General features: G+C 44.1%; 1 protein-coding gene across 2 annotated transcripts in view; it reads left to right on the forward strand.

The window, feature by feature from the left end:
* TBC1D2B (TBC1 domain family member 2B) overlaps positions 1 to 27600 on the forward strand; it is an 89093-nt gene that overhangs the window by 12761 nt on the left and 48732 nt on the right. For both annotated transcript variants that reach the window (XM_040257372.1, XM_040257371.1), the window contains exons 2-3: positions 8616 to 8769; positions 20462 to 20627. In XM_040257372.1, the coding sequence (XP_040113306.1) occupies positions 8616 to 8769; positions 20462 to 20627 (320 nt within the window). The remainder of the gene's footprint in view (positions 1 to 8615; positions 8770 to 20461; positions 20628 to 27600) is intronic.

Below are 27600 nucleotides of genomic sequence, written 5' to 3' on the forward strand. Positions count from 1 at the left end.
GATCTTCCCAGACCAGGGATCTAGAGCTCGAGCTCAGCAGTTGTAACACAGGGGTTTAGTTGGCCCATGGCGTGTGGAATCTTCCCAGACCAGGGATTGAACCCGTGTCACCTGCACTCCAAGGTGGACTGTTAACCACTAGGCCTCCAGGGAAGTCTGCCAACACACTTTAGACTGAACTTGGCTGTTGGTTGAGGTCATCAACATTGCAATATCTGAGAAAGAACATAGAGGAACTTCTAGATTTCTGCCGAAATGTTGAGAGGATGGACTTTGTCTTGGACATGCACTTCTTCTTCCCCTTGATAGTAGGGAACACAGACCCGGGTTTGAATTTTGACTGTGCCAACTGGCTGTGAGATCATGAGTGATCATGACAATATGGATAGTTGATGCCTAATGAGTAGTTAGTGTGTGCCAAGCACTGTTCTGAGCTTAACACGCATTAACTCATTTAATCCTCATAACAGCATAACATGAAGTAGATTCCTGTTATTCACATTTTACCAATGAGAAATCTGAGGCACATTAAGTAGCTTGGCTATTACAGCCAGCAAATGGCCGAGCTGGGACTTGTACCCAGTTAGGCTCCAGAATCCAGTAGGTAATACTTTGGGCAAGTGGATGATACCATCTTGTGAGACTGTTATGAGCTTTATTTTTTTGTTATGAGCTTTAAATGATAGCGTATATTAAGTGTTTAGTACAATGTCTGGCACATGGTAATCATTTACTTAATAATATCTAATACTGTTAGTAATATGAATGTAAACATTATGAAATAGTCTATATAATTTTGTTCCATTTTTGTAAAGAAAATTGCCATGTGTATTTATGGATAGAAAAGTATCTGAAAGGATATACTCCAAAGTGCTGACTGAGGTTATTACTGGTGATGTGGTTATGTACATTTTATTTTCTTCTTTGTTTTGCTTTATTTTTCAGATTTTCTGCAGCAGACATGGGTATTGTTATTATTTGAAATAAAAGTCTACCGTTTGTTATTGGGTTTTGTTTTTGCTTTTTAAAGCTAAGGAGGCACTCCCAGGCATAAAGGAGCTCTTTAAGTGCCAACATAGTGAGGTGTTCCTGCAAAGCTATGGAACTCCACACTATGCTCAGCAACTTGGAGGTTGTTTGGTCTTTTTCTCACTTTGTCTTTTGTCTTTTAATTTTGTATGGTGTTTTGGACACACAGACATTTTTCACTGCTGTCTTTCTGTTGGGAGTTTAGACAGGTGTTTACATTCCTAGAGAACAGAAATGTTACAGCAGGGATTATTTCCATGTTGCTGGGGTGAGTAATCAAGCCTGTGGAAATCAATGCCTCCCTGCTCCTGCTCAGCCTGGAGTCAGGTCCCTTGAGTTGCCTGTGCAGGAAGCAGCTGTGTGGCTTACAGTCTGAAGATCTGCCCTTTGAGGACTTGGGGCTCAGTCCTGAGAGAGCGTTGGTTTTCCTCATCCATAGTGTCAGGGCACACGGCATTCGTCATGGCTGCTGGTTGTGCTACAGTGTGAGCTCTTCAGGAGATCTCTGCACACAGATCTTCCTTGTCAATTTCTGATATGCCGATGGCTGGATTAAAAGTCAGATCATCCCTGTGTGGCTTTAAAATTTGGCAGAAATCTACACAACTGTTGTTAACAAGATACAGAAAGAGACAGAAACTTAACTTTGATTACAAAGGCATCATCTACTAATTTAAATGGTTTCTAGTTTGCATTTAAATCTTGAATCAATGTTAACTTTATTTTCTTTTATGTTGTGGCCTAGGTTTTAAACCTAGACCATAATTCTTAATACTTTTATTTCTTTCCAAAATTTTAGCCAATTGTCATAATGCCTTTGTTTAATAATTAATACTTTTCCCACTGATTTGATTTGAAATGCAGCATAAATATTTTTATATCTACTTAGCCCTGTATTTTGATTCTCTGGCAGTAGAGTACTGGTTTAATTATTGTGGCTTTCTAATATGCTTACCCATTTGGTAGGTCAAAGCCTCACACCTTGTTTATTTTTTCAGAATTCTCAAAGGTTAAACTTCAGATTAATTTTGTAATCTCTTTGCCATGCTTTGAAGAACTTTTTAGAATTTTGGCTGGATTTTTTTTTAAGTTTCTATGGATACATAAGGATTTCTTAAATATATACCTATGCATTTTATGTTTTGTTGTTTTTTTAAAATTTTTTAATTCTTAAAAATTTTTTCTGCACTGTGTGGCATGTGGAATCTTAGTTCCCTGACCAGGGATTGAACTTGTGCCCCTCTGCACTGGAAGTTTGGAGTCTTAACCACTGGACCACCAGGGAAGTTCCACGTTTTACATTTTGATTGTATTGTGAACATGTTTCTGACTATCTCCTGCAGGTGTAAAGGGAGCCATTTGCTCACTGGGAGGGTCTAAGAGCCAAGAATTGACCAGGTCTCACCCAATACTCTACCTCTAGTGTTGACTGCTGCATTGGCCTAAGTCAGGCTCTTAATAAGTATTTGCCAAGTGAATGAATAAACATCTCTATGTATGTGGTGTTTTCTTCTTTTGGATTCTTTTAGATAGATTGCTTAGGAATGGAGTTTTGGATCAAAGGAGATGAGCATTATTACAGCTTCTAAAATGTGCTGAGTCTTGGCCAATGGAGGTTCTTTACCAAAGGGCTAGAGACCCAGATGATAAGAGGGCTTGGGTCAGTTTGTGGGGTAGTGAGAATGCAGCTAGGAGATGAGGCCCAGCTCCTGTGTATGTGCACGATTGCAGCTCTAGCCCCTGTGCCCAGTAATGTGCTTGCCTGCCAGAGTGGGCCCTTAATAAACATATCTTGAGATGAATTAACTTCATTGTGGGACTTTTCAGAGCACCAAGGAAAGAGCTAGGCTTGGAGAGAGGGAAGTCCCTGGAGTCCAAGGGCAGGGACAGGTGTCTGGGGCCCATCTCCCCAAGAGTTGACTTCTGGGTTTTGGACTGTTGGTGGTCTGGGCACAAAGGCTTGTGGGAGCAGCTGGGGCATCACATGGTTCTCCTCACCAGCTGTCAAGGGCTGAATTCCACCTCAAGCTGGACGAGGCATGGCCTGGTTTGCATTCTCTGAACTGGCATCTCAGGTCATGGTGCCTAAATGCAGCAGATGTCTGTCATCTCAGAAGACTGTGCCCATGCAGTCCTTCTCTGCCCTCCCAGCTCCCCAGGACGTTCCTGCAGCTGTGTAGGGACAACCAGAATGGCTTTTCCAGATTGTTGGCTTGATTTCTCATGTTGGGATTGGTGCCATATTTGAACTAGAATTTTAGCAGTTTTGAGGCAGTAGCAGTAGCTGAACGTAGGAGAGAATGAGTCAGATATTTGAGTGTTTAACTGTATTCCAGGCACTGTGCTAGGCATCTTGGACCATATTGAGGCCAGGAGGCTTTGCCTCTGCCTTCAAGAAACTTAGACTAATGAAGGACACACAGGGAGGGCGCCACTGCCGTGGGAAGCTGTCCTGGGCTGCGTGGTGTTCTGAGTTCCCCATTCTGAGTGTGCAGAGAACATTCAGGCTTGGGTCAGTAAGCCTTATTTGCGTTTTGAATTGGGTTTTGCAGACTGAGTAGGAGATGGAGAGACCAGTGTTACGGGAGACTCAGGATATGACCCTGGTGAGCCTTCAGACAATAGATGTGACACGTGGCCTGTTGGATGCTTGCCTGGCATCTGCTCTTATTCTGTTCTGAGCTATGAAGCTTTGACTCGTTTCTGTTCCTTCCAGCATGGTTGAATGTCTGTCTGGTTCTCCAGAAGGTGGGACTAAAGCATTTTAAATGATGATTTGGGTAGGGTAGGGCAGAGATTGATCCTCTCTGGGTCATGCTGCTGGTGGTGATAAGCCTCAGCACTGACTGGCTCATTTGTCACCAGGTGGGTGTAGCTCTGTGGAGGGAGTTCCGGTGATGGACTCCTTGAGGTGCTTGAAGTGACGACAGATCCCTGAAGGGTCCTATTTGCCTTCCTCTGGGAGGGGGCAAGGAAGATTCTGAAACTGTGAGCCATCAGCTAGACCAGCCCGACTCATTCTTTTAGGTCTCCAAATAATGTTGGCATCTCCATGGACATTAACAGAGCATGAGGTGGTTGGAGATATGGGGGTACTTAAAGAAGAAAGTTATTTGAGTCATAAAGTTCTGTGGGAGGTGAAGAACGTTGGCTGCCCCACTGTCAGGAGCCCCATGCCCATGGCCATCCCTAGGGCATTCCCATCTGCTGGGTTCCCCACCTCGCCAGATCTCCTGCCAGCCTTGGCTCTCCCAAATGGCATTTGCCATCATTATCTAGAACAGACCCATTCAATACAAATACGATGTGAGCCAGATACATACTTTTAAGTTTTTGGATAACCACATTAAACAGGTGGAATTATTTTAACTAATACATTTTATTTAACCCAGTGTGTCTATATTTCATCACGTGGCACTAGCCATATTTCACACGCTCATGAGCTGTATGTGACCAGTGGCTACTGAGTTGGCGGGGCAGATCCAGACTGACTTTGCGTGACCAACTAAGGCTGGAGCAATGAAGGGACTAGTTTGTGATTCTGTATTTAAGTAGGACTGAACAAGGCCAAGTCTCAGTTCAGTCTGTTTAAAAGATATCAAGGGGAAACACAGAGGCTTTGTGGATTTCTGCTGATTTTGCTGTTTTACTTTTAATCTTGTCTGTCTTACAACCTTCTGTCTTTGGGTTTCAGCTCCCTGAGGGGAGGACCTTTGGGGGCTTTTCTGCCTCCTTGATCTTGGCATATGCCTGGGAGCCATGTGCCCCCAGCTGCCTTTCACAGCTGCTTGGGGATTGAAGTCAAGATGCTTTTCCTGATTTCTAGGTTTTTTTCTTTTTCTTTTTGAAGGAAACAAACCCCAGTTAATCTTTGTCTTGAGATCATTTTGCTTGCCTTTTTGACCAGATTTCTGTAACATGAATAATATGCCAGACATTGAAAGCATGTGATCTGAAAGTTTTGCCCCAGGAATTTAGTAAGAGATGATTAAGAGGTTACTAATTGTTCCTCAGTCAGATTTAATACTCAGAGATTTAAAGGGAGAACACCTTTCTTTTCTTTTTTTTTTTTAAAAAAAAACTTGTACTTTAATTAATTGAGTGATCGGTTGGCTGCACTGGGTCTTCGTTGATTTTGCACAGGCTTTCTCTAGTTGCGGAGAGAGGGAGTTACACTCGGTTGCGGTGGGCGTGCTTTTCATCGCGGTGGTCTCTCTCGTTGCAGAGCACCGGCTTCCATAGTTGGGGCACACAGGGTCAGTAGTTGTGGCTCACGAGCTTAGGTGTTCTGCAAGACTGAACCTGTGACTGTTGCATCGGCAGGTGGATTCCTATCCACTGTGCCACCAGGGAAGTCCGGGAAAAAGCTTTCTTGTAACAGGCATATTTCTCATGGTGCCTGCCTTTCAGGAAACAGCTAGAGAGGTCAGTGCTTAATCTGACTTCTCCCTGGGACAGGACTGGAGGCCAGGCAGGGGAACTGGTGTGAGGACCAGAACACACACATGCACACGCACACACATGCACACACTGTCAACACACACACTTGCCCCTAAGCTGGAGGTTGGGAGACCAGGGGCTCAGTACAGACTCTGTGAAAGGAGGGAGGGGCAGGGACTGGGTGGGCTTTGGGCTCTCACTGGGCTTTGTCCCAGCCCCTTACTCTTCCAGTCACTCTCTCCTCTTCTCTGGGAATGCTGCGTTCTCTTTGTCTTGCTTCAGAGCCAGGCTGAGCCCCCTCTGTCCACCCTGCAACCAGATTGCCACTCAGACTCCAGCTGCGCTTTAGGGCTCCAGGACCTGAGCTAATCTCCTCCCCTACCTGAACCCTGGCCCCACCCCCTGCTTATCCCAGCCTCCCCCTCCCTCCATACCCCTGCCAGCCTCCCCTCTGTGCTCTCTTCTCGGCCTTTGCACACACACTTCTCTCTCCCTGGAGCTGCTTCTTTCTATCTTGTCCTTCTGGCCACCACCTGCTTCCCCTTTAAGACCAAGCTCCTGCATCACTTCATGATTGTTCATTCATTTCTTCACTTATTTATTCAACAAAAATGTGGCTGGCACTGAGCTCGATGCTAGAGAAGTGGGGACATCTCAGAGTTTATTGGACAAGAAAGACATCAAGGCAACAATAGGAACTTTTTGAATCTATAGGTAGCAGTTTTTTTAAACTTTCAGTACCTGACCCTTGTCCCATTTCCTCTGCTTGATTAATTATCTTCCCTCAGCATCTCCAGTCACACCAGCCTCACCTTACCACTCTGACCTCTGTCATAGCACTTAAAACACTCTTGAAATCACTGATTTATTTTTCCTGTCTTTCTCACAAGCCCTGATTCCAGGCTCCTGATAGATGTTAAGAGTGAATGTTGGTTGAATATATGGATGAAATGATGACTTGGCTGACAGTTGGAGGGATTTTCTGTAGGATACCCAGCAATCATGCACTGAGTGGTTTTCCTTACCAGGGCCACGCCTGAAGTGTCACTAAAAAGAATCCAGGATGTAGACAGAGCACTTGGAGGTTGTCCTTCGCTTGTGGACAGTAGAGGTTTGATCTCTAACTTGTCACTTGTTTTAGGCCTACAGAGCAGTTGTCCAGATTGCCTCTGACCCTGAGGTATAATTTATAGGTTCTAAAACCATGGTGTCTGATGTCTGTACCCCTTACTGGATGCCAGTGGTTGCCACCATAATTGTGCTGTGGCATCCTTCTCCTTGGGACTCCTTTGTGGGGGCAGCCTGGAGACCTGTGACCCACACTTGCCATCTAGTTTGTTAGTTAATAGCTAGGTTCATTATTTTGAGGTCCCTCTATATCTTGGTTGATTTTTTTTTTTAACGTACATAGTGAAGGTCCCTGTGGTATACAGTTCTTCGAGACGACAGATGCATAGAGTCGGGTATCTGTGCCCACAGTCATGATGCAGAGCAGATCCTCTCATGCTGCCCCTTTGCAGTCAGCCAGCCCTTTCTCCCAAGCCCTGGCAACCACAGGCTTGTCGTCTGTCCCTATAATTTTGCCTTTAGCAGAATGTCACGTAAATGGGATCATTCAGTATGTGGCCTTTGGGGGCTGGCTTCTTTCACCTGTGCGTGTAATGTTCATCCATGTTGTGTGAATCAGTGCTTTGCTCCTTTTTACTGCTGAATAGTACTCCACGGTGTGAACGTTGCGGTTTGTTTATCCGTTCACTGAATAAAGGACATTTGGCTTGTTTTCAGTCTTTGGCGATTATGAATAAAGCTCCTGAGCATTTGCATGCAGGGTTTGTGTGAATATGTATTTTGTATTCCTCTTGGGTGAACACCTAGGAGTGGGGTTGCCAGGCCATTTGGTAAGTGTATGTTTATAAGGAACTGCCACCCCGTTCTCCAGAAAGCTGCTCTATTGTATATCCCCACCAGCAAGGAAGGAGAGTTCTGGTTGCTCTGTGCCCTTTCCAGCCATTGGTATTGTCTGCTGTTTAAAAATATGGCCGTTGTCATAGATGTTCCATCTAGTTTTTTTCTTTTTAATTAATTAACTATATTTATTTGTTTATTCTTGGCTGCACTGGGTCTTTTCCTGCATGTGGGCTTTCTCTAGTTGCAGTGAGGAAGGGCTGCTCTCTCGTTGCAGGGCGCAGGCTTCTCGCTGAGATGGTTTCTCTTGCTGGAACACAGGGTCTAGAGCTCAGGCTCAGTAGTTGTGGCACGTGGGTTTAGTTACCCCACAGCATGTGGAATCTTCCTGGACCAGGAGTGGAACCTGTGTCCCTGTAATGGCATGCGGATTCTTAACCACTGGACCACCTGGGAAGCCCACCGTCTAGTTTTTAATCTGCAGTTTTCTTTGCTCACTTTCTTAGATGCTGACAGGATTTAAATACTGTTATTAGATTTGATTTGGCAGGGATGTCATCCATACCTATGTGAGATCTGAGATGTGAGATGTGATTTTTTCAGATAGAACTCATAGGTGCTCAGAACGAAAGGGCACTGAGAATATCAAGCCTTCCAAAAACCTTTTGAGGAAGACAGTAAATTATATTATTCTGTAATTCAGAATTTAAAAAGATTTCTTATTATTAGGATTAAATTCTTTATGTAAAAGTTTTTGTTTTCTTGACCATTTGCAGTGAATGAAAGTCATCTTGACATTTCTTTGAGTTGTTCTTTTTAAAAATAATTTTGTATGTTTATTTTTGGCTGTGCTGGATCTTCATTGCTGTGTGGGCTTTGCTCTAGTTGCAGCAAGTGGGGGGTTTTCTCGAGCTGCAGCGTGGAGGCTTTTCATTGCAGTGGCTTCTCTTGGTGTGGAGCATGGGCTGTAGGGCATTTGAGCTTGAGCAGTGTGGTGCATGGGCTTAGTTGCTCCGAGTCTTGTGGGATCTTCCCAGACCAGGGATGAACCTGTGTCCCTCTGCATTGACAGGCAGATTCTTTACCACTGAGCCCCCAGGGAAGCCCCTCTTTGAGTTGTTCTTAACTCTCCCTGCCATGTGTCAAGGTGTCCAGTCTGTCATCACAAAACATAATTTTTTTTTTTTTACGCTGTTTATGCTTTTGGTGACCATATCACTTTTTCCCACTCCCTCTTGTAGGCCCCTAATCGTCAACTCATGACTTACTGGTTACAAGAACTTCAGCAGAAGAGATGGGAATATTGCAACAGCCTTGACATGGTAAAGTGGGACAGCAGGACCTCCCCGACTCCTGGAGATTTTTCTCAGGGTCTCGTGGCCAGAGATAACACAGGTAGGTGAGAGATGGAGGGCTCCCATGTCAGTGCTTTTTGCATTGACGTTTGATGTATTAAGTCAACTTAGCAGAAGAACTGAGAATGAAAATAATGATGATGATCCCTTAGGAAGGGGCAGCATCCTATAGTTACTGAGGGCTTCTGCTTTCATGTACAGACTGTATTGAAGCTCAACAACAGCCTCAGGAGTCAGGCAAAGCTGGTGCCTAGCACCCTAAAGAGATGGTACTGCTGAGGGCGGTGGGTAGTGAGCCATTGTGCTGAAGTCCAGTCTGACCCCAGGGCCAGCCTCCTCTCTACTCCCTCTGAAGGTGAGCACCAACACCCACAGTCCTGTGCACAGATGCGTGTGTCCACTGGGAAGATGTTCTCAGAGCTCTCACTGTGATTCACTGGCGCTTCTTGGGAAGACATTAAACCAGATGATAAAACTCTGGTTCTGTTTAATCTTGGACTTGTGGCATTTTCACAATTCATACTAAGCCCTGGCCAGTTGCAGTGTAGAGATAAAGTGGTTTTATATTTGAATATCAAAAACATTAAAGCCCCATGATCTTCTCACAACTGTTTGGTTGAGATTACCGTATTAGAAGAGTAGGAGGATAGTTATTCAAAGCCCACTGTCCAACCTGGCTCCTGCATGGGCTGTGGAAGTGGAGATAGGGGGTGCTGTACTTGTGGCTCTCTCTTCATAGAAGGAGCAGGGCAGGCCCAGAAACAGCCGGCCCCTGGGCCCTGAAGTAAGGTGTGAGGAGGCCAGGCCATCACACCAGCATTTCTTAAGGAGTGCACTTTGGAATTTAGCTGGTATGGGTGGTTCTCAGGCCTGTGAAGAGGTGTGGTGCGAACTTTTTAACACCTTCGAGACATTCCCTTGGGAGAACACAGGCTACTGTAGATTACCGGTGACTTGGCAACGTGTGCAGCTGACTAGGTTTAGAAATGAAAGGCTTCTTGGACTTTTAAAATTATTTTTCCTCCAAATTCCTGTTTTACTGCCTGCCTCATTTTTAACCAATCAGCAGGTTAACCCTCTGGTCAGTGAGAAATTACCGTATACTTCACACCTGTTAAAATGCTATGCAGCGAGAGTTCTTAGGTCATTTTCATGGATGACTTAACACCAACAATAGCAGGAGCTGGAGGGATGCCTTCCTTTTCAAACCAAAGCCCCTCTATGTTTAAGTTCACACGTCTGCTCATTGATGACTGAGTTTTTTAAAAAGCCACTATTATAGAGCTTTGGATCAAAAGAATCTCCATAGCTCAGGATCAGTCACTGGGAATGTTTGGAAACCCTGCCGGGAAGCCAGCAGTATTCAAGGCAGTAGCGTTTGGCACAGGCGAGCCTGGCTTTGCCTTGGTTCCTTTCTTCTGAGGACACCAAGTGTTTCCATCTAAGGGAGACTCAGGCATTAGACCAAGAGGAGAGCCACAGGAATGGCACGTAGCCCTGAAATCCCTTCATAACACAACCTTCCTTCTTTTAAGCTGAGGTGCTGAGGCCGGGGAGCCGGAGAAAACACCTGCAGCCCCCCTTGGCTCTCTGCATTTGGTTTGGGGACGGTAGTGTGAGAATTTAAAGTTGGCCTCCTCTGGCGTTGACTCATTCAAGAAGTAGATGCCCATGACAGGCCTGGATCTCCCTCACAGAGTTTCTAGTCCAGCAGAGGGAAGAAAAAGTGAGATCACATGAGAGGGAAGGAACAGGGTACCAAGGGCCATGAATGGCTTAAACACAGCTTTGAGGTGGGTGGGGACCCTCTCTGAGACCTGAGGATGATCAGATAAGAGCAGCACAGTGCCCTCCAGGACTAGAAGGAGGTGAGGCTCGAGGAGGAAGGCAGTGGGCAGGGAGCCAAGCTGGGGGGCACACCCAGGGCCAGGGTGGGGAGGGCTGGACTGTGGGCTTGGGCTTCTGGACTCTCCTAAGAGCAGTGGGATGCCTCTGAAGATTTTATGTGTAGAGATGACTAATTTTGAACTTCTGCCAATTTTGTAGGTAACTTCTGAGAATAAATAGTTAAACTTTGGATGACCAGGTGATTTGTAAGACTGTAGTTATTCAGGAAGACAGGCTGAAGGAGGAAGTCGAGAAGAAAAGGCTAGATTTTACCCCCTCCCCCATTTTAATCATCATTTTAGATAAAATTGGCTAAAAGATAAAATGTGTTAAGATATGTTGTGGTGCCTTGTGATGTTTTGGAAGCCATGCTAGTAGTCATTTGCTCAGCCTAAATCATGCTAATTCTAGCTAACATTGAAGACATGTTTTCATTACTCTGATTTGCATTAAAAAATGAAACTTTTCCTACTGTCTTCTCCATGATACCCGATTTTTGGTAACGTCTTCATTTGTTGCTAATATTGTCATCCATCAGTACTTGCCTAGCACCTAAAGTCAACACAGGGAAAGATACATGAAATTCACGTTTCCTGGACAGGCAGCTCTGTCTAGTGGAGGAATCCCTGTGGGCCTGGGTTTGAGTCTTATCTCTGATGTTTACTGTTTGTCAGACTCTTGAGTGTGAGTCCTTTTCTTTCTAGTAAAGAGTAGCAGACTGCAGTCTATGGAAATGAAGTTTTATTGGAACAAAGCACCACTCATTTATTTCGTATTGTCTGTGGCTGCTTTTGCACACCAGTGGTAGAATTGAATAGTTGTCACGAGACCATCTGGCTCACCAGTGTCAAATATCTACTACTATCTGGCCCTTTAAGAGGAGGTTTTTTTCTGACCCCTCCTGTAATGTCTTGAGCATCCCCCTCTTTTGGAGCCTTAGTTTCATCAACTGTAAAATAGAAATTGTTCATTCAGTCTTTCACTCCAAGCCTTCTTATATTCTAGGCATTGAGCCACTGCCTGGGATATAAAGACAGATAATTTGTGGGCCATGTTCTTGAAGAGTATGTGGTCTAGTGAGGGACCCAGACAGGTAAAGAGGCCTGCACAACGCAGTCTGGTAAGCACAGGGGCCAGAGGTGGGCACAGGAAGCTTACCTACACTTGCATTTTGGAGGATAGGATGTTGGTGGTGTCTGCGAAGGCTTCCTGGACTAGGAGATGACTGAACTGAGTCCTGAAGTCAGGTAAGGGCCAGCCTTGTGAAGCAGGGAGTGGAAAGGCCTGGAGACCCTGGAGATAAGGGCCTGATGCACATGTAGAGAGGGTGGGAAGGAGTGACAAAGAGAAAGCTGGATGGATGATCAGGGACCAGACCTGGAGGGGCTTGTGAAATAAGCAACAGCATGACCAGTGATTGGGTTGGATGTGCATTTGACATGATTAACCATGGTTAAGAGGGAAAGAATGGATTCCTCGGTAAGAGGAGAGGAAGGGAGACCAGTTAGAAGGCTAGTCCAGCCTGGAAATCACAGTAGTGGGTAGCAACAGAAAAGATGGAAAAAAGTGTGCAGAGTTGGAGATTGCATAGTGAGAGAATTGGAGGATTAAAGGTGGGATTAGCTTTCTGGGAGCAAGAGGGCAGAGGGTGCTGTCCAGGCCCCAGGCCCAGGCAGTTGGCTGGATGGGATTGGGAGGAATACTCATGATAGCCTTGTCCCCCACCTGTCTCCACCCCCCATAGTTCTCTTATGTGGATCAGGTGGGAAACTGCATTGTTAAGTGTTAAGATATACATTATATTCCAGTCTCAAAGAAGGGCAATGCCAGAGAATGTTCAGACTACCACACAGTTGCACTCATTTCACATGCTAGCAAGGTAATGCTCACAATCCTTCAGGCTCTAGGCTTCAACAGTATGTGAATCATGAACTTCCAGATATATAAGCTGGATTTAGAAAAGGCAGAGGAACCAGCGGTCAAATTGCCAACATCTGGTGGATCATAGAAAAAGCAAGAGAATTCCAGAAAAAACATCTGCTTCATTGACTACACTAAAGCCTTTGACTGTGTGGATCACGATAAACTTAGGAAAATTCTTACAGAGATGGAAATATCAGACCACCTAACCTGTCTCCTGAGAAACCTGTATGCAGGTCAAGAAGCAACAGTTAGAACTGGGCATGGAACAAGGGACTGGTTCAAAATTGGGAAAGGAGTACATCAAGGCTATATATTGTCATCTTACTTATTTAACTTTTATGCAGAGTACATCATGCGAAATGCTGGGCTGGATTAATCACAAGCTAGAATCAAGATTGCTGGGAGAAATATCAATAACTTCAGATATGCAGATGACACCACCCTAATGCAATGGCATCCCACTCCAGTACTCTTGTCTGGAAAATCCCATGGATGAAGGAGCCTGGTGGGCTGCAGTCCATGGGATCGCGAAGAGTCGGACACAACTATGTGACTTTATTTTGACTTTTCACTTTCATGCATTGGAGAAGGAAATGGCAACCCACTCCAGTGTTCTTGCCTGGAGAATCCCAGGGACGGGGGAGCCTGGTGGGCTCCCGTCTACAGGGTTGCACAGAGTCGGACACGACTGAAGCGACTTAGCAGCAGCAGCAATGGCAGAAAGCAAAGAGGAACTAAAGAACCTCTTGATGAAGGTGAGAGAAGAGAGTGAAAATGCTGGTTTAAAACTCAACATTCAGAAAACAGATCATGGCATCCGGTCCCATCACTTCATGGCAAATAGATGGGGAAAAAATGGAAACTTTATTTTCTCGGGCTCCAAAATCACTGTGGACAGTGACTATAGCCACGAAATTCAAAGACGCTTGCTCTTTGGAGAAAAGCTATGACAAACCTAAAGCAGAGACATTACTTTGCCTACAAAGATCCCTCTAGTTAAAGCTGTGGTTTTTCCAGTAGTCGTGTACGGATGTGAAAGTTGTACCATAAAGGGGGCTGAAAGTTTAGTCGCTCAGTCGTGTCCAACTCTTTGCAACCCCATGGACTGTAGTCTACCAGGCTCCTCTGTCCATGGGATTTTCCAGGCAAGAATACTGGAGTGGGTCACCATTTCCTTCTCCAGAGGATCTTCCCAACCCAGGGATTGAACCCGGCTCTCCCACGTTGTAGGCAGACGCTTTACCGTCTGAGCCACCAGGGAAGTCAAAGGATGCTGAGCACCAAAGAACTGATGCTTTTGAACTGTGGTGCTGGAGAAGACTCTTGAGAGTCCCTTGGACAGCAAGATCAAACTAATCAATCCTAAAGGAAGTCAGCCCTGAATATTCATTGGAAGGACTGATGCTGAAGTTTGAAGCTGAAGCTTCAAAACTTTGGCCACTTGATGTGAAGTGTTGACTCATTGGAAAAGACCCTGATGCAGGAAAGACTGAGGGCAGGAGGAGAAGAGATCGACAGAGGATGAGATGCTTGGATGGCATCATTGACTCAATGGACATGAGTTTGAGCAAGCTCCGGGAGATAGTGAAGGACAGGGAAGCCTGGCGTGCTGCAGTTAATAGGGTCACAAAGAGTCGGACATGCCTGAGCAACTGAACAACAACAACGTACACACATGGATATGTACATATGTATGGGCTTCCCTTGTGGCTCAGCGGCAAAGCATCTGATTGCAGTGCGGGAGATGTGAGTTTGATCCCTGGGTCAGGAAGAACCCCCTGGAGAAAAAAAATGGCAACCCACTCCAGTATTCTTACCTGGGAATTCCCATGGACAGAGGAGCCACGTGGGCTACAGTCCATGGGATCACAAAGAGTCAGACACAACTGAGCAACAGACCACCAACAATACATATATATATATGATATTATCATTTGTAATCCCTTAGGGTCCCATTCAGCTGCAATTAATGGAAAACCTAGTAGGGACTTACAAGTAGAAATTTGTGTCTCACGATGCCAGTTCCTAGTTGGCAAAGCTCCCCCACCCAGTGCCATTGAGGGACCCGTTCTGTCCTCCTTTGGAAGTGACACCCATATCAAATAGGAGAAAGCTTTCCTAGAAACTCTTATCGCTTTATGCCTCATTAGCTAGAACTTTCACAGGACCAGCCCTAGCTGGAATGGAGTTTGAGGAGACAAGTGTTTTAGCTGAGCATGTGGCCACCGTCAAAACCAGGGTCTGTGAGGAAGAGCTGGAACGGAGTTTGGATAGGCAGTTGGCACTGTCACATAATTGCCCACATTAAATTTGTTTTCTAGGATTCATGTTTCCAGAGGAAGTGTCTGTTCATCTATGTGATTGGAATTTGCAGCCGTATATTAGTCAGACAGATATTAGAAAGTGGGATGACTTTGTCACCGTTCTATCCAGTCTGTCCTCCTTTCATCTGCAGCCTGGCCTCTGAAAGTATGCCACTCCTCAGATGCCTCCTGTATGTCTTCCATGTTTGGATAGATAAAGACCTAGTTTCAACACAAAGGAATAATTTGCAAAGATAAAATCAAGAATCCGCTGACCTTCAGAGCTGTTGGGAACGAGGTAGCCAGAACCCAATTACAAGATGTATGGGCTGCACGTTCTGTATACTCCATTTCCCATCTAAATGAATAGGGGAACAAGCGAGGGAAAACAGGACTTTTGTTTTTTAAGACTTCTTGAGAGTTCCGGAGTACAGAAGCCCTTACGGTCACAGGAGGCTTCAGTGCCCAAGTGCCTGTTTGAGTTCAGGGGTATCTCTCGCAGAAAATGGTATGGTGAAGACGGTTTGAGGGATGACCGCACATTTCCTCCTCTGAAACAGCTGCAGGAGTAGCTGCTGCGGTGCTGGCGGCTTGTGTGGGAGCGGGGGAGGGGAAGGGAAGTGGCCGCTGGGTCCGGTCCTCCCCCAGCCTGTGTTGGGCGCTCTGTGCAGGTGCTGGGACTCGGGGGAGGGAAACCGCAGGGTGGGATGCAGACCCCACACTGGCAAAGCCGCAGGAATTCCACCACCTCATTTACTGTCCCGGTTCCCCAAAGTCATCAAAGAAGCTGTGCTTTTATGTAATCCTGTTTGTAAAATGCTACAGAAGGCCATGTGGTGCTGTGACATGTAAGTCATGGTGGTTATCCACCTCGAGGCTGAGAGGCAGCCTGATCTAGTGCAGAAAGTGCGTGGAACCTCGGGCACACACCGTTTCCTGGCCTGGGAACAAGATGCTCCCTGAGGTTCCTTCTGGACTGAAGTTTCTGTGATTCCTGACGTCAGGCTGTGACAGGGAGGGGGATGATGAGCAGGGTTAGATTCCAGCTGTATCTCTAGGGGAGCCCATGGGAGCCTCCTGAAGAAGATCCGCAGGAGACTGTCCGTGGTGGGCTGGACCGTGATGCCCGTGGAGACGGGCTGAGCCCAGCTTTGGGTGGGATGGGGTCAGTGAGTGTGGGGGGTGGATGGGGGCACTGGGCATGACGCAGGAGTGCACGGAGGCATAAGAAGGCAAGAGAGAAAAGCCCTGGACTGGGTTGTGCTCCCCTCCGTTACTCGGGGGGTCTCTCAGGGGTGAGGTGGCAGGAGTCGGGGAGTCAGGAGGGATGGTGAGCACAGATTCTCAGAGAACGGCAGGGCCTGCTGCCTCCTGTCCTCAGCCTGCAGCAGGCCCTTCCTCCGCACCACGACCACTGTCCTTCATTCCTGCCTTCAGCCTGTCTTCCGGTGTTGTTATTGAGTCCCCACTCCATGTCTGCTGTGGGGTATGTGGCCGTCAGCACATCAGCCTGGGGTCCGATTCTCACAAGATTTACATCCTTGGTGAGGCTTGAGAGAGAGCGGATGGACAAGTCATTAACTAGACATGGGGGCTGGTCTACCCCGGGGCCTCTGAGACCCGGTAGCTTGCTGTCTCTACTTCCTTTTGGGGTAGACGCACACTGTACCCTCACTTGGAAGGTAACTATGCTGCTTCCAACCACTCCTTCACAAGCTGGGTTAAACTCACTTTGATAAAGGGGGAAAAAAGCTTTTTCAGGTTAACCCCACTCTGAGTGACCTCCTCCAGCTCCCAGTGGGGACCCACAGGCTCTCTTTTGCAGGAACTTTGACACACACGGGAATGGCTTTTCCCCAGAGCTCTTTGCTCATTTCTTGGATGATGTTGCGTCTTGGCTCTGTTCTGCCTTCTTCAGGTTTGCTGGCGGGGGGCTAGGAGCAGGAAAGCAGGGGAAGACTCACGGAGGTGACCAGATGTGAGCAGGAGCCTCCCCTGTGTGGGGCCCCTGGGGCCCCTGGTGTTAGACTGCATCTAGTGGGAAAGACTCCTGGAGATCTGGGAATGGCCACAGTGGGATGGAGAGGCGCTGCTAGAATCAGAACCCAGGAATGTAAAATTTGTAGTCCAAAACTTGCTAAGGAGTATCATTTAAGCATTTGAAAGTTTTCAAAAATAACAAAGATCTAAGCACCAAAACTCTTCAAGCACAGACTCTTCGCTCACTGCAGCTGCACAGTAAAGCACACGTTTGTGAACCCAGTCCATCCTCTTGAGGCTGCAAGGAAATAGTGTCCTGTCCTAGTTTGTGTCCTTGAAGCGGTCCCCTGAATGCTAATGTTGGTGCATGTATTGAGGAGAAGCCAGCAGCTCCGCTTTTAATTAAGAAAACCTCCACATGGTCTTTTAAAAACCCCAAACCAGACAAAACAATAATAGCTGAAACTGGGAAATGACTTCTTTTTCACATCAGATAATGACTTTTAGAAATGGTCTGTTTTGCCAACATCCTCCCTGGCTCCAGTCCTGTTTCTGCACCCCCACCCCCCGGGCCCGAGTTCCTCAGGAAGCATTTCCAGCGTGAGCCCAGGGCTGCTGCAAGGGCTGGGCGTCCTACTCATGGGCGCTGGGCTGTGCTAACGCCCTTGACAGCCTCACTCGCAGAGCGGCCGTGCGTCACCTTGCTGCCGACCCACACAGGAAGAAGGGGCTGGACTCGGCTCGAGACAGAAACAGGTGCAGTGGGTTGTGCTTATTTCCTGGCTTGGCTTAGAGCTGTGATGCTTCGCCTGCGAGGGGTCTGTGAAAGACCAGCTTCTGGAAAGCCTGCGTGTTGACTTTACCTTTGTCTAAAGAAGAGATGTGCCCGTGTGCCCACTGACTGACACAGGCTCAAGATGTCAGGTGCCCGCCTCTACCCAGTACAGTCACTGTACCGCCATGCAGTTGCTGCAGAGACTCTGGCCTTCCATGTCCTGACAGATGAAGTAGATGGAGGAGACTGGACCCCGTTAGTGGTGTTTGAACTTGGCTTTTTTTTGTTTGTTTTTTTGAACTCTTTTTTTCTTTCCCCAAATGAAATTTCAAGGGGAACTCCAGGATATAAAAGAGTGAAAAGAGGAACCACTGTGGTTGAAGCTGAGGGCAGGACCCCTTCCTTCTGTCCCGTGGAAAATCCCCAAGGCGTCTCCTGGACCCTAAGACTCAGAGGAAAGTCTGGATACCAGGGACTGGATGCCTTCGGTGGTGACTTGGAGCTTAACTTTTATGTCTTTCTCCTAGATGTGTTCTCCTTTAGGGCAAGAACTCTGTCTGATCGTTTGTTGTACCCTGAGCACCTGATGCTTCATACTCAGTCGTCATATGAATCAGGAATCAGGTGGTTTGTAATTTCTGGCCTTTTTGACTTAATCTTGTAATCTATTCAGAGAAGGCAATGGCATCCCACTCCAGTACTCTTGCCTGGAAAATCCCATGGATGGAGGAGCCTGGTAATCTATTGCCAAGCCCATAGTTCTTCTGACTCCCAACACACATTCTTGCTCTTCCTACTCAGAACCCTACTATGAGCCAGGTGTTGACTCTCCTGGCCAGGCCCCAGTTCCCCTGATGGATACACAGCAGTCACTTCGTGTCACACCCAGCATGCTTTTCCCAGTGTGTTTCCGGAGCCCTTCCCACACTGACTACGGTCGAGTGAGTGAGCTGCCAGCAACGTGTGAGCCCGTCGATGGGTGTTCTCATTTGGAGCGCCAGTTGCAAGGGCCCCTGACTCCAGTGTTCCCTGTGCTCTGCCTTCTCTGTCTTCCTGTGCTCAGTGGCCTTCACAGGGACTTATCCTGAGTGAGCTCAGGTTGTGGGCTCATCTGATTAGAAAGTAAATTTCCCTTGGATTTCAGTGTCCGGCATTCCATTCTGATTGTTTCCACTGAAAGTGATGATTGACATTACCGATCTAGGGATGCTTTATTCCAGGGAAGTATGGATCAAATTGAACTGTGGTGTTGGACAAGACTCTTGAGAGTCCCTTGGACTGCTAGGAGATCCAACCAGTCCATTCTAAAGGAGATCAGTCCTGGGTGTTCTTTGGAAGGAATGATGCTAAAGCTGAAACTCCAATACTTTGGCCACCTCATGCAAAGAGTTGACTCATTGGAAAAGACTGATTCTGAGAGGGATTGGGGGCAGGAGGAAAAGGGGATGACAGGATGAGATGGCTGAATGGCATCACCGACTCGATGGACATGAGTTTGAGTGAACTCCAGGAATTGGTGATGGACAGGGAGGCCTGGCGTGCTGCGATTCATGGGGTCGCAGAGTCAGACGTGACTGAGCGACTGAACTGAACTGATGGATCAAATTGATGGTCATGAAACAGTGTTAAATTCTGTTTACAAACATGTATATTCTCAGAGAGATGATACAGTTGGGAAGAATACAAAATATTTATTATTGGATACATTTTATCAGAACTTTAGAAAAGTAAGTTTTCATTATGGGAAATTTTAAGCATATGCAAAGAGAGAATAATATAATATTACCCACATGTTTATTAGGTAGTTTCAACAATTAGTATTTCATGGCCCATTTTGTTTCATTGATATACTTACCCACTTAATTTTATTATTTGGAAGCAAATAACATGTTCTTTGGGGCGGATATCATTTATTTGTTAAATAACAAAATATTGTTATCTTGAAGCAAATTCTGGGCAGCATATCATTGCAACCTCAAATATTTCAAATGTTTACATTTTTAAGATATAGTCTCAGATTTGATCAGGCTTTAGCATCAATGCATTTGCCTGTGAATTTACTGAACTGCTGGTCTTTGTGTGCAAACTTATTTTTTCAGTGTCACTATTTGCAATTAGCAAGTATATTCTATTCCCCTCTTACAGAAAAGGGCATTAGTGTAATCTGGTCTGCAGGTTTTTTTGTTTTTTTTTTAACATAACAGTTTATCCTGGAAATTGTTCCTTATCGGTATAGGTAAGTGGACCATGATCACAGCTTTATGCTGGGTTTATTGATCAGATAGCAGAGATGAGCTCTAGCTGTTTTCCCTGTGTTGTTGCTGTTAACAACTTGGTGGTTTGAAGCATGTACAACCGTCCTCTGAGGTACGTGGATCAGCTTTAGATGAAAATGTTTACAGAACACCCTAGCCATCTACAGATGGCATTTTTATGTAGCACACATTAAAAATATACTGTAATATTGGGCTTCCCTGGTGGTACGGTGTATAAGAATCCGCCTGCCAGTGCAGGGGGCACAGGTTCAATCCTTGGTCTGGGAAGATCCCACGAGCCTTGTAGCGACTAAGCCCGTGCGCCACACTCCTGAAGCCCGAACGCCCGAGAGCCTGTGCTCTGCAACAAGAAAAGCCACCGCAATGAGAAGCCCCTGCACTGTAGCGAAGAGCAGCCTCCACTCACCCCAGCTGGAGAAAGCCTGCGGCAGCAACGAAGACCCAGCACAGCCAGACATAAACGCTTAAGAATACTGTAATATATATTATGTAAAACTTTATATAGTTTATCAAGATAGTATATTATGTAGGCTATCAAGTTCCCTGTGGAACTGTTGAATAACTGACACTTGTTTGCCTTTCTTTCAGATTTAATTAACCTGCACTCAAATGCTTCCGCAGAAAAAGCCAGAAATGTCCTAGCTGTGGAAGCTGCCCCTGGAGAGCTGGTGGGAGAGCAAGCTGCAAATCAGCCCGCCCCAGGGCCTCCAAATTCTATTAACTTCTCTTTTAAACAGTGGGGCACGGAGCTCAGGTGAGTCTTTGGAAAGCATTATGTGAAACTGAAAATGGATTATTTCTGATAATGTATCATTTTATGTGTGGAATTATAAAATCTTCTGGCATTTGTGAAGGTATTGGTCATAAGGTACTTTCGCATACTTTAGCTTGTATGGGACTCCTGTTAAGCGCCTGATGCTTTCACACTCAGGGTTTAATTGTTTGAGTATTGCCACACTCAGTGGTTGGCATGTTATGGAGACAGCAGTTGGCTCAGGAGGAGTCCTTGCCTGTGGCCACAAGGCTCCCAGGCTGCAGAGTTGAATGAGCATCACCACAGTCAGTTTCAGAGTAAGTTTCACCACCCCAAAAAGAAGCCCCAGGACCCAGTAGTGATCCCTTCCTGTTTCCCCCAAACATCTTTTTCCTATCCTGTCCTTATCTACCTTTTTGTCTCAGTGAATTTGCCGATTCTGCATATTTCCTAGGAGTGACATCCTACAGTACCTCGGCTTGCTTCTTTCACTGAGCGTAATGTTTTTAAGGTTTTCATCCAAGTTGAGGCATGTATCAGGACTTCATTAATATTTCATTTCTCTTTATTGTGGAATAATACTCCGTTATGTGGGTATACCACATTTTGTTTATTCGTCCTTCAGTTAATGGACATTTAGATTCTTTCCACTTTTGGGCTACTATGAATACAGTTGCTGTAAACATCTGTGTGCAGGTTTTATGAAGACATAATTTTTCAGCTTCTTTGAGTAAATATCAAGGAACATGATGGATCATATGGTAAGAGTGTGTTGAGTTTTGTGAGAGACTGCCAGGTGGTCTTCTGAAACGTACCACTTTGCCTTCGTTTCTACCAGCGATAAATGAGAGTTCCTGTTGCTCCACATCCTTGCCAGCGTTGCATGTCATCAGTGTTCCAGGTTTTGGCTGTGTCAGTAGTTGTTTAGTGGTAGTTTGTTGTTTTAGTTTTCATTTCCTTGATGACATATGAGGTGGACCATTGTTCATATGCATATTTGCTGCTTGTTTATCTTTGGTGGAGTGTCAAGGTCTTTGGCCATTTTTAAGATTGGGTTGTTTGTTTTCTTATTGTTGCATTTTAAGGACTCTTTGTGTATTTTGAATAGCAGTCCTTTATCAGATTTGTCTTTTGTAAATATATTTTCCCAGCCTGCGATTATCATCTAATTCTCTAATTCTGTCTTTCACAGAGCAGAAGTTTTTAATTTTAATCAAGTCCAGCTTATCAGTTATTTCTTTCAAGATCATATCTTTGTTATTGTATCTAAAAAGGCTTCTCCATACCCAAGGTTGTGTAGGTTTCCTTCTCTGTTAATGTTAACTTGTAGTTCTGTAGTTTTGAGTTTAACATTTACATCTGTGGTCCATTTTGAGTCAGTTCTTGTGAAGCACATATGGTCTCCGTGTCTGGTTCTTTATTTTGCATGTGAGAGTCTAGCTGCTCCAGCACCATTTGTTGAAGAGGTAATCTTTGCTCCATCGTATTGTCTTTGCTTTTTGCCGGTGATCAGTTGATTGTACTTATGCGGTTCTATTTCTGGATTCTCTCTTATGTTCTGTTAATGTATTTATCTATTCTTTTTACCACTTTGTCTTGATTGCCATACTTTATAGTAGGTCTCAAAGTAGAATAGTGTCAGTCTTCCAGCTTTATTCTCCTTCAGTTATTGTGTTGGATAGTCTAAATCTTTTCCCTCTCCATATAAACATTAGAATCATTTTGTCGATAATCACAAAATAACTTGCCAGGAGTTTGATTGGGATTGCATTGCATCCCAGGTGGTGCTAGTGGTAAAGAACCCACATGCCAGGGCAGGAGATGGAAGAAGCATGGGTTCAATACCCTGGGTGAGAAGATCCCTTGTAAGAGGGCACTGTGACCCACTGCAGTATTCTTGCCTGGAGAATCCCAAGGTCAGAGGAGCGTGGTGGGCTCTGACCCACAGGGTTGCAAAGAGTCAGACAAGACTGAAGTGACTTAGCACACAGGCACACATTGAATCTGTAGATAAAATTGGGAAGAACTGACAATACTGAGGCTTTCTCACCATGAGTGTGGAATATTTCTCCATTAACTTTGTTCTTCTTTGATTTCATTCATCAGAGTTTTGTGGTTTTCCTTATATATAGATCTTATATGTACATTTTGTTAGATTTATATGCCTAAGTATTTTGCTTTCTTGGTGCTAATGTAAATGATACTGTATTGTTAATTTCAGATTCCACTTGTTCATTGTTGGTATGTAGGAAAACAATTGAATTTCATATGTTAATCTCATATTGTGCAACCTTGCTATAATCAGTTACTAGTCCCAAGAAATTTTTGGTTAATCTCTTCAGATTTTCTACGTAGATGGTTGTGTCATCTGTGAACAGTTTTATGTCTTCCTTACCAATATCTTTACTTTCTTTTCTTTGCTTTATTGCATTAGCAAGATTTCCAGTACAGAGCTGAAAAGGAGCGGTGGGAGGAGGCATCTTTGCCTGGTACATGGTCTTAGTGGGAGCTTCCCCAGTGGCTCAAGTGGTAAAGAATCTGCCTGCAGTGCAAGTAACACAGGAGACCCAGGTTCAATACCTGGGTTGGGAAGATCCCCTGGAGGAGGAAATGGCAACCCGCTCCAGTAATCCTGCATGGAGCATCCCATGGACAGAGGAGCCTGGTAGGCTATTGTCCATGGGGTCACAAAGATTTGGACACAGCTTGGCACACACTCACAGCCTTAGCCTGGTCTTAGTGAAAATGCTTCAGGTTTCTTGCCATAAACAGGATGTTAGTTTTAGGATTTTTTTGTAGATAGTCTTTATCAAGTTGAGAAAGTTCCCTCTATTCCTAGTTTATTGAGAGTTTTTATCATGAATGGGTGTTGGATTTTGTCAGACGCATTTTCTGCATGAATTGATATGATTATGTGGTTTTTCTTTTCTAGTCTGTGATATGATGAATTATGTTAGTTGGTTTTGAGTGTTGAATGAGTCTTGCTTACCTGGGATAAATCTTAGTTCGTTGTGAAGTATAGTTCTTTTTATACATTGTTGAATTTGATTTGCTAATATTTTGTTGAGGATTTTTATATCTGTGTTCATGAGCGACATTGGTCTGTAGTTTCTTTTCTTGTATTGTCTTTGGTAGGGGAATACTGGCCTCATAGAATGAGTTAGGAAGTATTCTTTCTGCTTCTATCCTCTGAAAGAGACTGTGGATAATTAATATAATTTCTTTCTTAAATGTTTAGTAGAATTCACCAGTGAACCCATCTGCACCTGTGCTTTCTGTTTTGGAAGATTATTGATTCCATTTAAAAAGCATGTATATCCTCTTCAGATCATTTATTTCTTCTTGTGTGAGTTTTGGCAGATTGTGTCTCTCAAGGAATTGGTCCATTTCATCTAAGTTATCAGATTTATGGGAATTGAGTTTTTTATTGTATTTCTTGCGTATTCTTTTAATTTCCAAAGAATCCGTGGTTATTTTCCCTCTTTAATCTCTGATATTAGTAATTAGCATCATCTCTTTTTTCCTTAGTTAGCCCAATCACACCAGTTCGATCTCTTCAAAGAACCAGCTTTGTTTTCATTTTTTTCTGTATTGATTCCCTGTTTTCAGTTTTATTGATTTCTGCTCTAATTCTTATTATTTATTTTCTTCTGCTTACTTTGGATTTAATTTTCTCTTCTTTTTCTAGTGTCCTAGGTAGAAACTTAGACTATTGATTTTAGATCTTTCCTCTTTCCTATTATATGCGCCCAATGCTATAAATTCCCCTCTCAGCACTGGTTTTGCTGCAGCCTGCAGACTTTGACATTTTATGTGTTCATTTAGTTAAAAATAGTTTAAAACTTGTTTTGAGATGTCTTCTTTGACTCACATGTCAATTGGATATGTGTTGTTTAATCTCCACATACTTGAAGGTTTTCTTGTTGTTAATACCTTTCTGTTACTGACTTCTGGTTTAATTCTACTGTGGTCTAAAAGCAGACATTATATGATTTCTGTTCTTTAAATTTGTTAATGGGTATTTTATGGCACATAATGTAATCTGTCTTGATGAGTGTTCCATATGAGGAAAATGTATTTTCTGCTCTTGCTTGATGAAGTGATTTGTAGATGTCATTTATATCAAGTTGATTAATGGTGTTGTTGAGTTCACCTGAATACTTACTGATTTTTTGCCTGCTGGATTTGTCTGTGTCAGATAGAGGGGTACTTAAGACTCCGTCTGTGCTGGTGGACTCATCTGTTTCTCCTTTCAGGGCTATCAGTTTTTGCCTCACATACTTTAAATGCTCCGTTGTTAGGTGCATACACATTAAGAATTGTTATGTCTTCTTGAATAATTGACCCCTTTATCATTATGTGCTGGCCTTCTTTATCCCTGATAACTTCCCTTACTTTGAAGTTCACTCTCTCTGAATTTAATATGGCTCTCCTGCTTTCTTTTGGTTAATGTTAGCGCAACTTATTTTTCTCTATTTACTTTAATCTATTTGTGTCTTTATTTTAAAATGGATTTCTTGCAGATAACATATAGTTATGAGCTGATTTTTGATCAGTTCTGGCAATTTGAGTCTTTTAATTGATACATTTACACCATTGACATTCAAAGTGATTGTTGATTTAGTTGGATTAACGTATACTGCATTCATTACTGTGTTTTCTGTTAACATTTGTTATCCTTGTTCTTTGTTGCTATTTGTATCTTCCGCTTCCTTACCGCCTTTTGTATTTTAATTGAGCATTTTTTACGGTTCCATTTTCTTTCCTTTCTTGGCACATCAGTTATATTTCTTCTTGTTTTTTTTCTTTTTTTTAACCTTTTTAGTGGTTGCCCTAGGGTTTCCAATATATGTTTACAAGGAATCCAAGTCTACTTTGAAGTAACACTATTCCACTTTACAGGTTGTGTATGTTATAACAACAAAATAATCCTAATTATCTACTCTAGTTCCTTATATCATTGCTATTATTCATTTCACTTATATATAAAGCATAAATAGCACATGCATAATATAAGTTTATACATATGTAAAACATATATCAGCATAACATATACATGGCAAATAGATGGGGAAACAATGGAAACAGTGACAGACTTTATTTTCTTGGGCTCCAGAATCACTGTAGATGCTAACTTCAGCCATGAAATTAAAAGTGCTTGCTCCTTGGAAGAAAAGCTATGAGCAGCCTAGACAGCAAATTAAAAAGCAGAGACATTACTTTGCCAACAAAGGTCCATCTAGTCAAAGCTATGGTTTTTCCAGTAGTCATGAACAGATGTGAGAGTTGGACTATAAAGTAATCTGAGCACCAAAGAATTGATGCTTTTGAACTGTGGTGTTGGAGAAGACTCTTGAGAGTCCCTTGGACTGCAAGGAGATCCAACCAGTCCATTCTAAAGGAAGTCAGTCCTGAATGTTTATTGGAAGGACTGATGCTGAAGCTGAAACTCCAATACTTGGCCACCTGATGCGAAGAACTGACTCATTTGAAAAGACCCTGATGCTGGGAAACATTGAAGGTGGGAGGAGAGGGGGATGACAGAGGATGAAATGGTTGGGTGGCATCACCAGCTCGATGGACATGAGTTTGAGGAAGCTCTGGGAAGTGGTGATGGACACAGAAGCCTGCCGTGCTGCAGTCAATGGGGTTTCAAAGAGTCGGACACGACTGAGCAACTGGACTGAACATACACATAACAGATATACATAAGTGTACATTCCTGGTATTATTATTTTGAATAGACTGTTATCTGTTAGATCAATTAGAATAAGGAAAATGTTTTTATTTTATTTATTCCTTCTTCAGTACTCTTCCTTTATGTTGAATCTGAGTTTCTCACCTATATTATTTTTCTTCTTTCTAAGGAACTTAGTATTTCTTGCAAGGCAAATCTACTAGCAACAGAGTCCCTCAAAATATTTTTTCTTTTTTTTTCTTTTGCCTGAGAAAGTCTTTACTTTTTAAAAAATTCTTCTTCACTTTTGAAGAATAATTTCGTGCTTTACAGAGTTCTTGATTGGTGGGATAATTTTTTTTCTCCCAACACTTTAAATATTTCAGTCTGTTTTTATTTGCAGAGTTTCTGAGGAGAGGTCACGTGTAGTTGTCTTTGTTCCTCCATAGGTGAGGAAGTTATTTTCCTCTGGCTTCTTTCAGAATTTTTTATCTTTGATTTTCTGTAATTTGAAAATGGTATGCCATGATATGGGCTTTTGGCCATTTATCGTGCAAGGTATTTCTTCTTTTCCCCTCTCTTTTTTCTACTTCTGGTATGCCCATTATGTGTATGTTTTACCCTTTGTGGTTGTCCCATGGTCCTCAGATGCTCTCTTCCTTTTTCTTTTTTTCCCCAGCCTTTGTTCTCTTTGCCTTTTAGTTTGGGGGGATTTTATTGGGATATCTGAATACTCAGTTTCGTTCCTTAACTGTGTCCGGTTTATTCATAAGCCCATCAAAGACATTCTTCGTTTTTTTTGCAGTGTTTTTAACCTGTAGAATTTATTTTTTGTTCTTTTTTTAGAATTTCCATCTTTACTTACGCTCTCTGTTCTTTTTTGTTTGTTTTGAGTTTTGGCTGTGGTGGGTCTTTGTTGCTGTGTGCGGGCTTTATCTAGTTGTGGTGAGTGGGTGCTGTTTGTTGTGGTCCTCGGGCTTCTCATTTCAGTGGCTTCTCTTGTTGCAGAGCGTAGGCTGTAGGGTGTGCAGGCTTCAGTAGCGGTGACACTCGGGCATGGTACTTGTGGCTCCCAAGCTCAGTAGTTGTGGGGGATGGGCTTAGTTGCCCCATGACATGTGGGAGTTTTCCCAGATCAGGGATCACACTGGTGTCCCTTCTTTGCAAGTCAGATTTTTAACCACTGGACCACCAGGGAAGCCCTGGCTGTCTGTTCTTACATGCTGTCTTATCCATCAGAGCCCTGAGCATATTAATTATAGTTGTAAATCCCCAGTCTGATACTCCTCAACATCC

Source organism: Oryx dammah, unplaced genomic scaffold (assembly GCF_014754425.2).
Source record: "Oryx dammah isolate SB20612 unplaced genomic scaffold, SCBI_Odam_1.1 HiC_scaffold_16, whole genome shotgun sequence".
NCBI classification, from domain to species: domain Eukaryota; kingdom Metazoa; phylum Chordata; class Mammalia; order Artiodactyla; family Bovidae; genus Oryx; species Oryx dammah.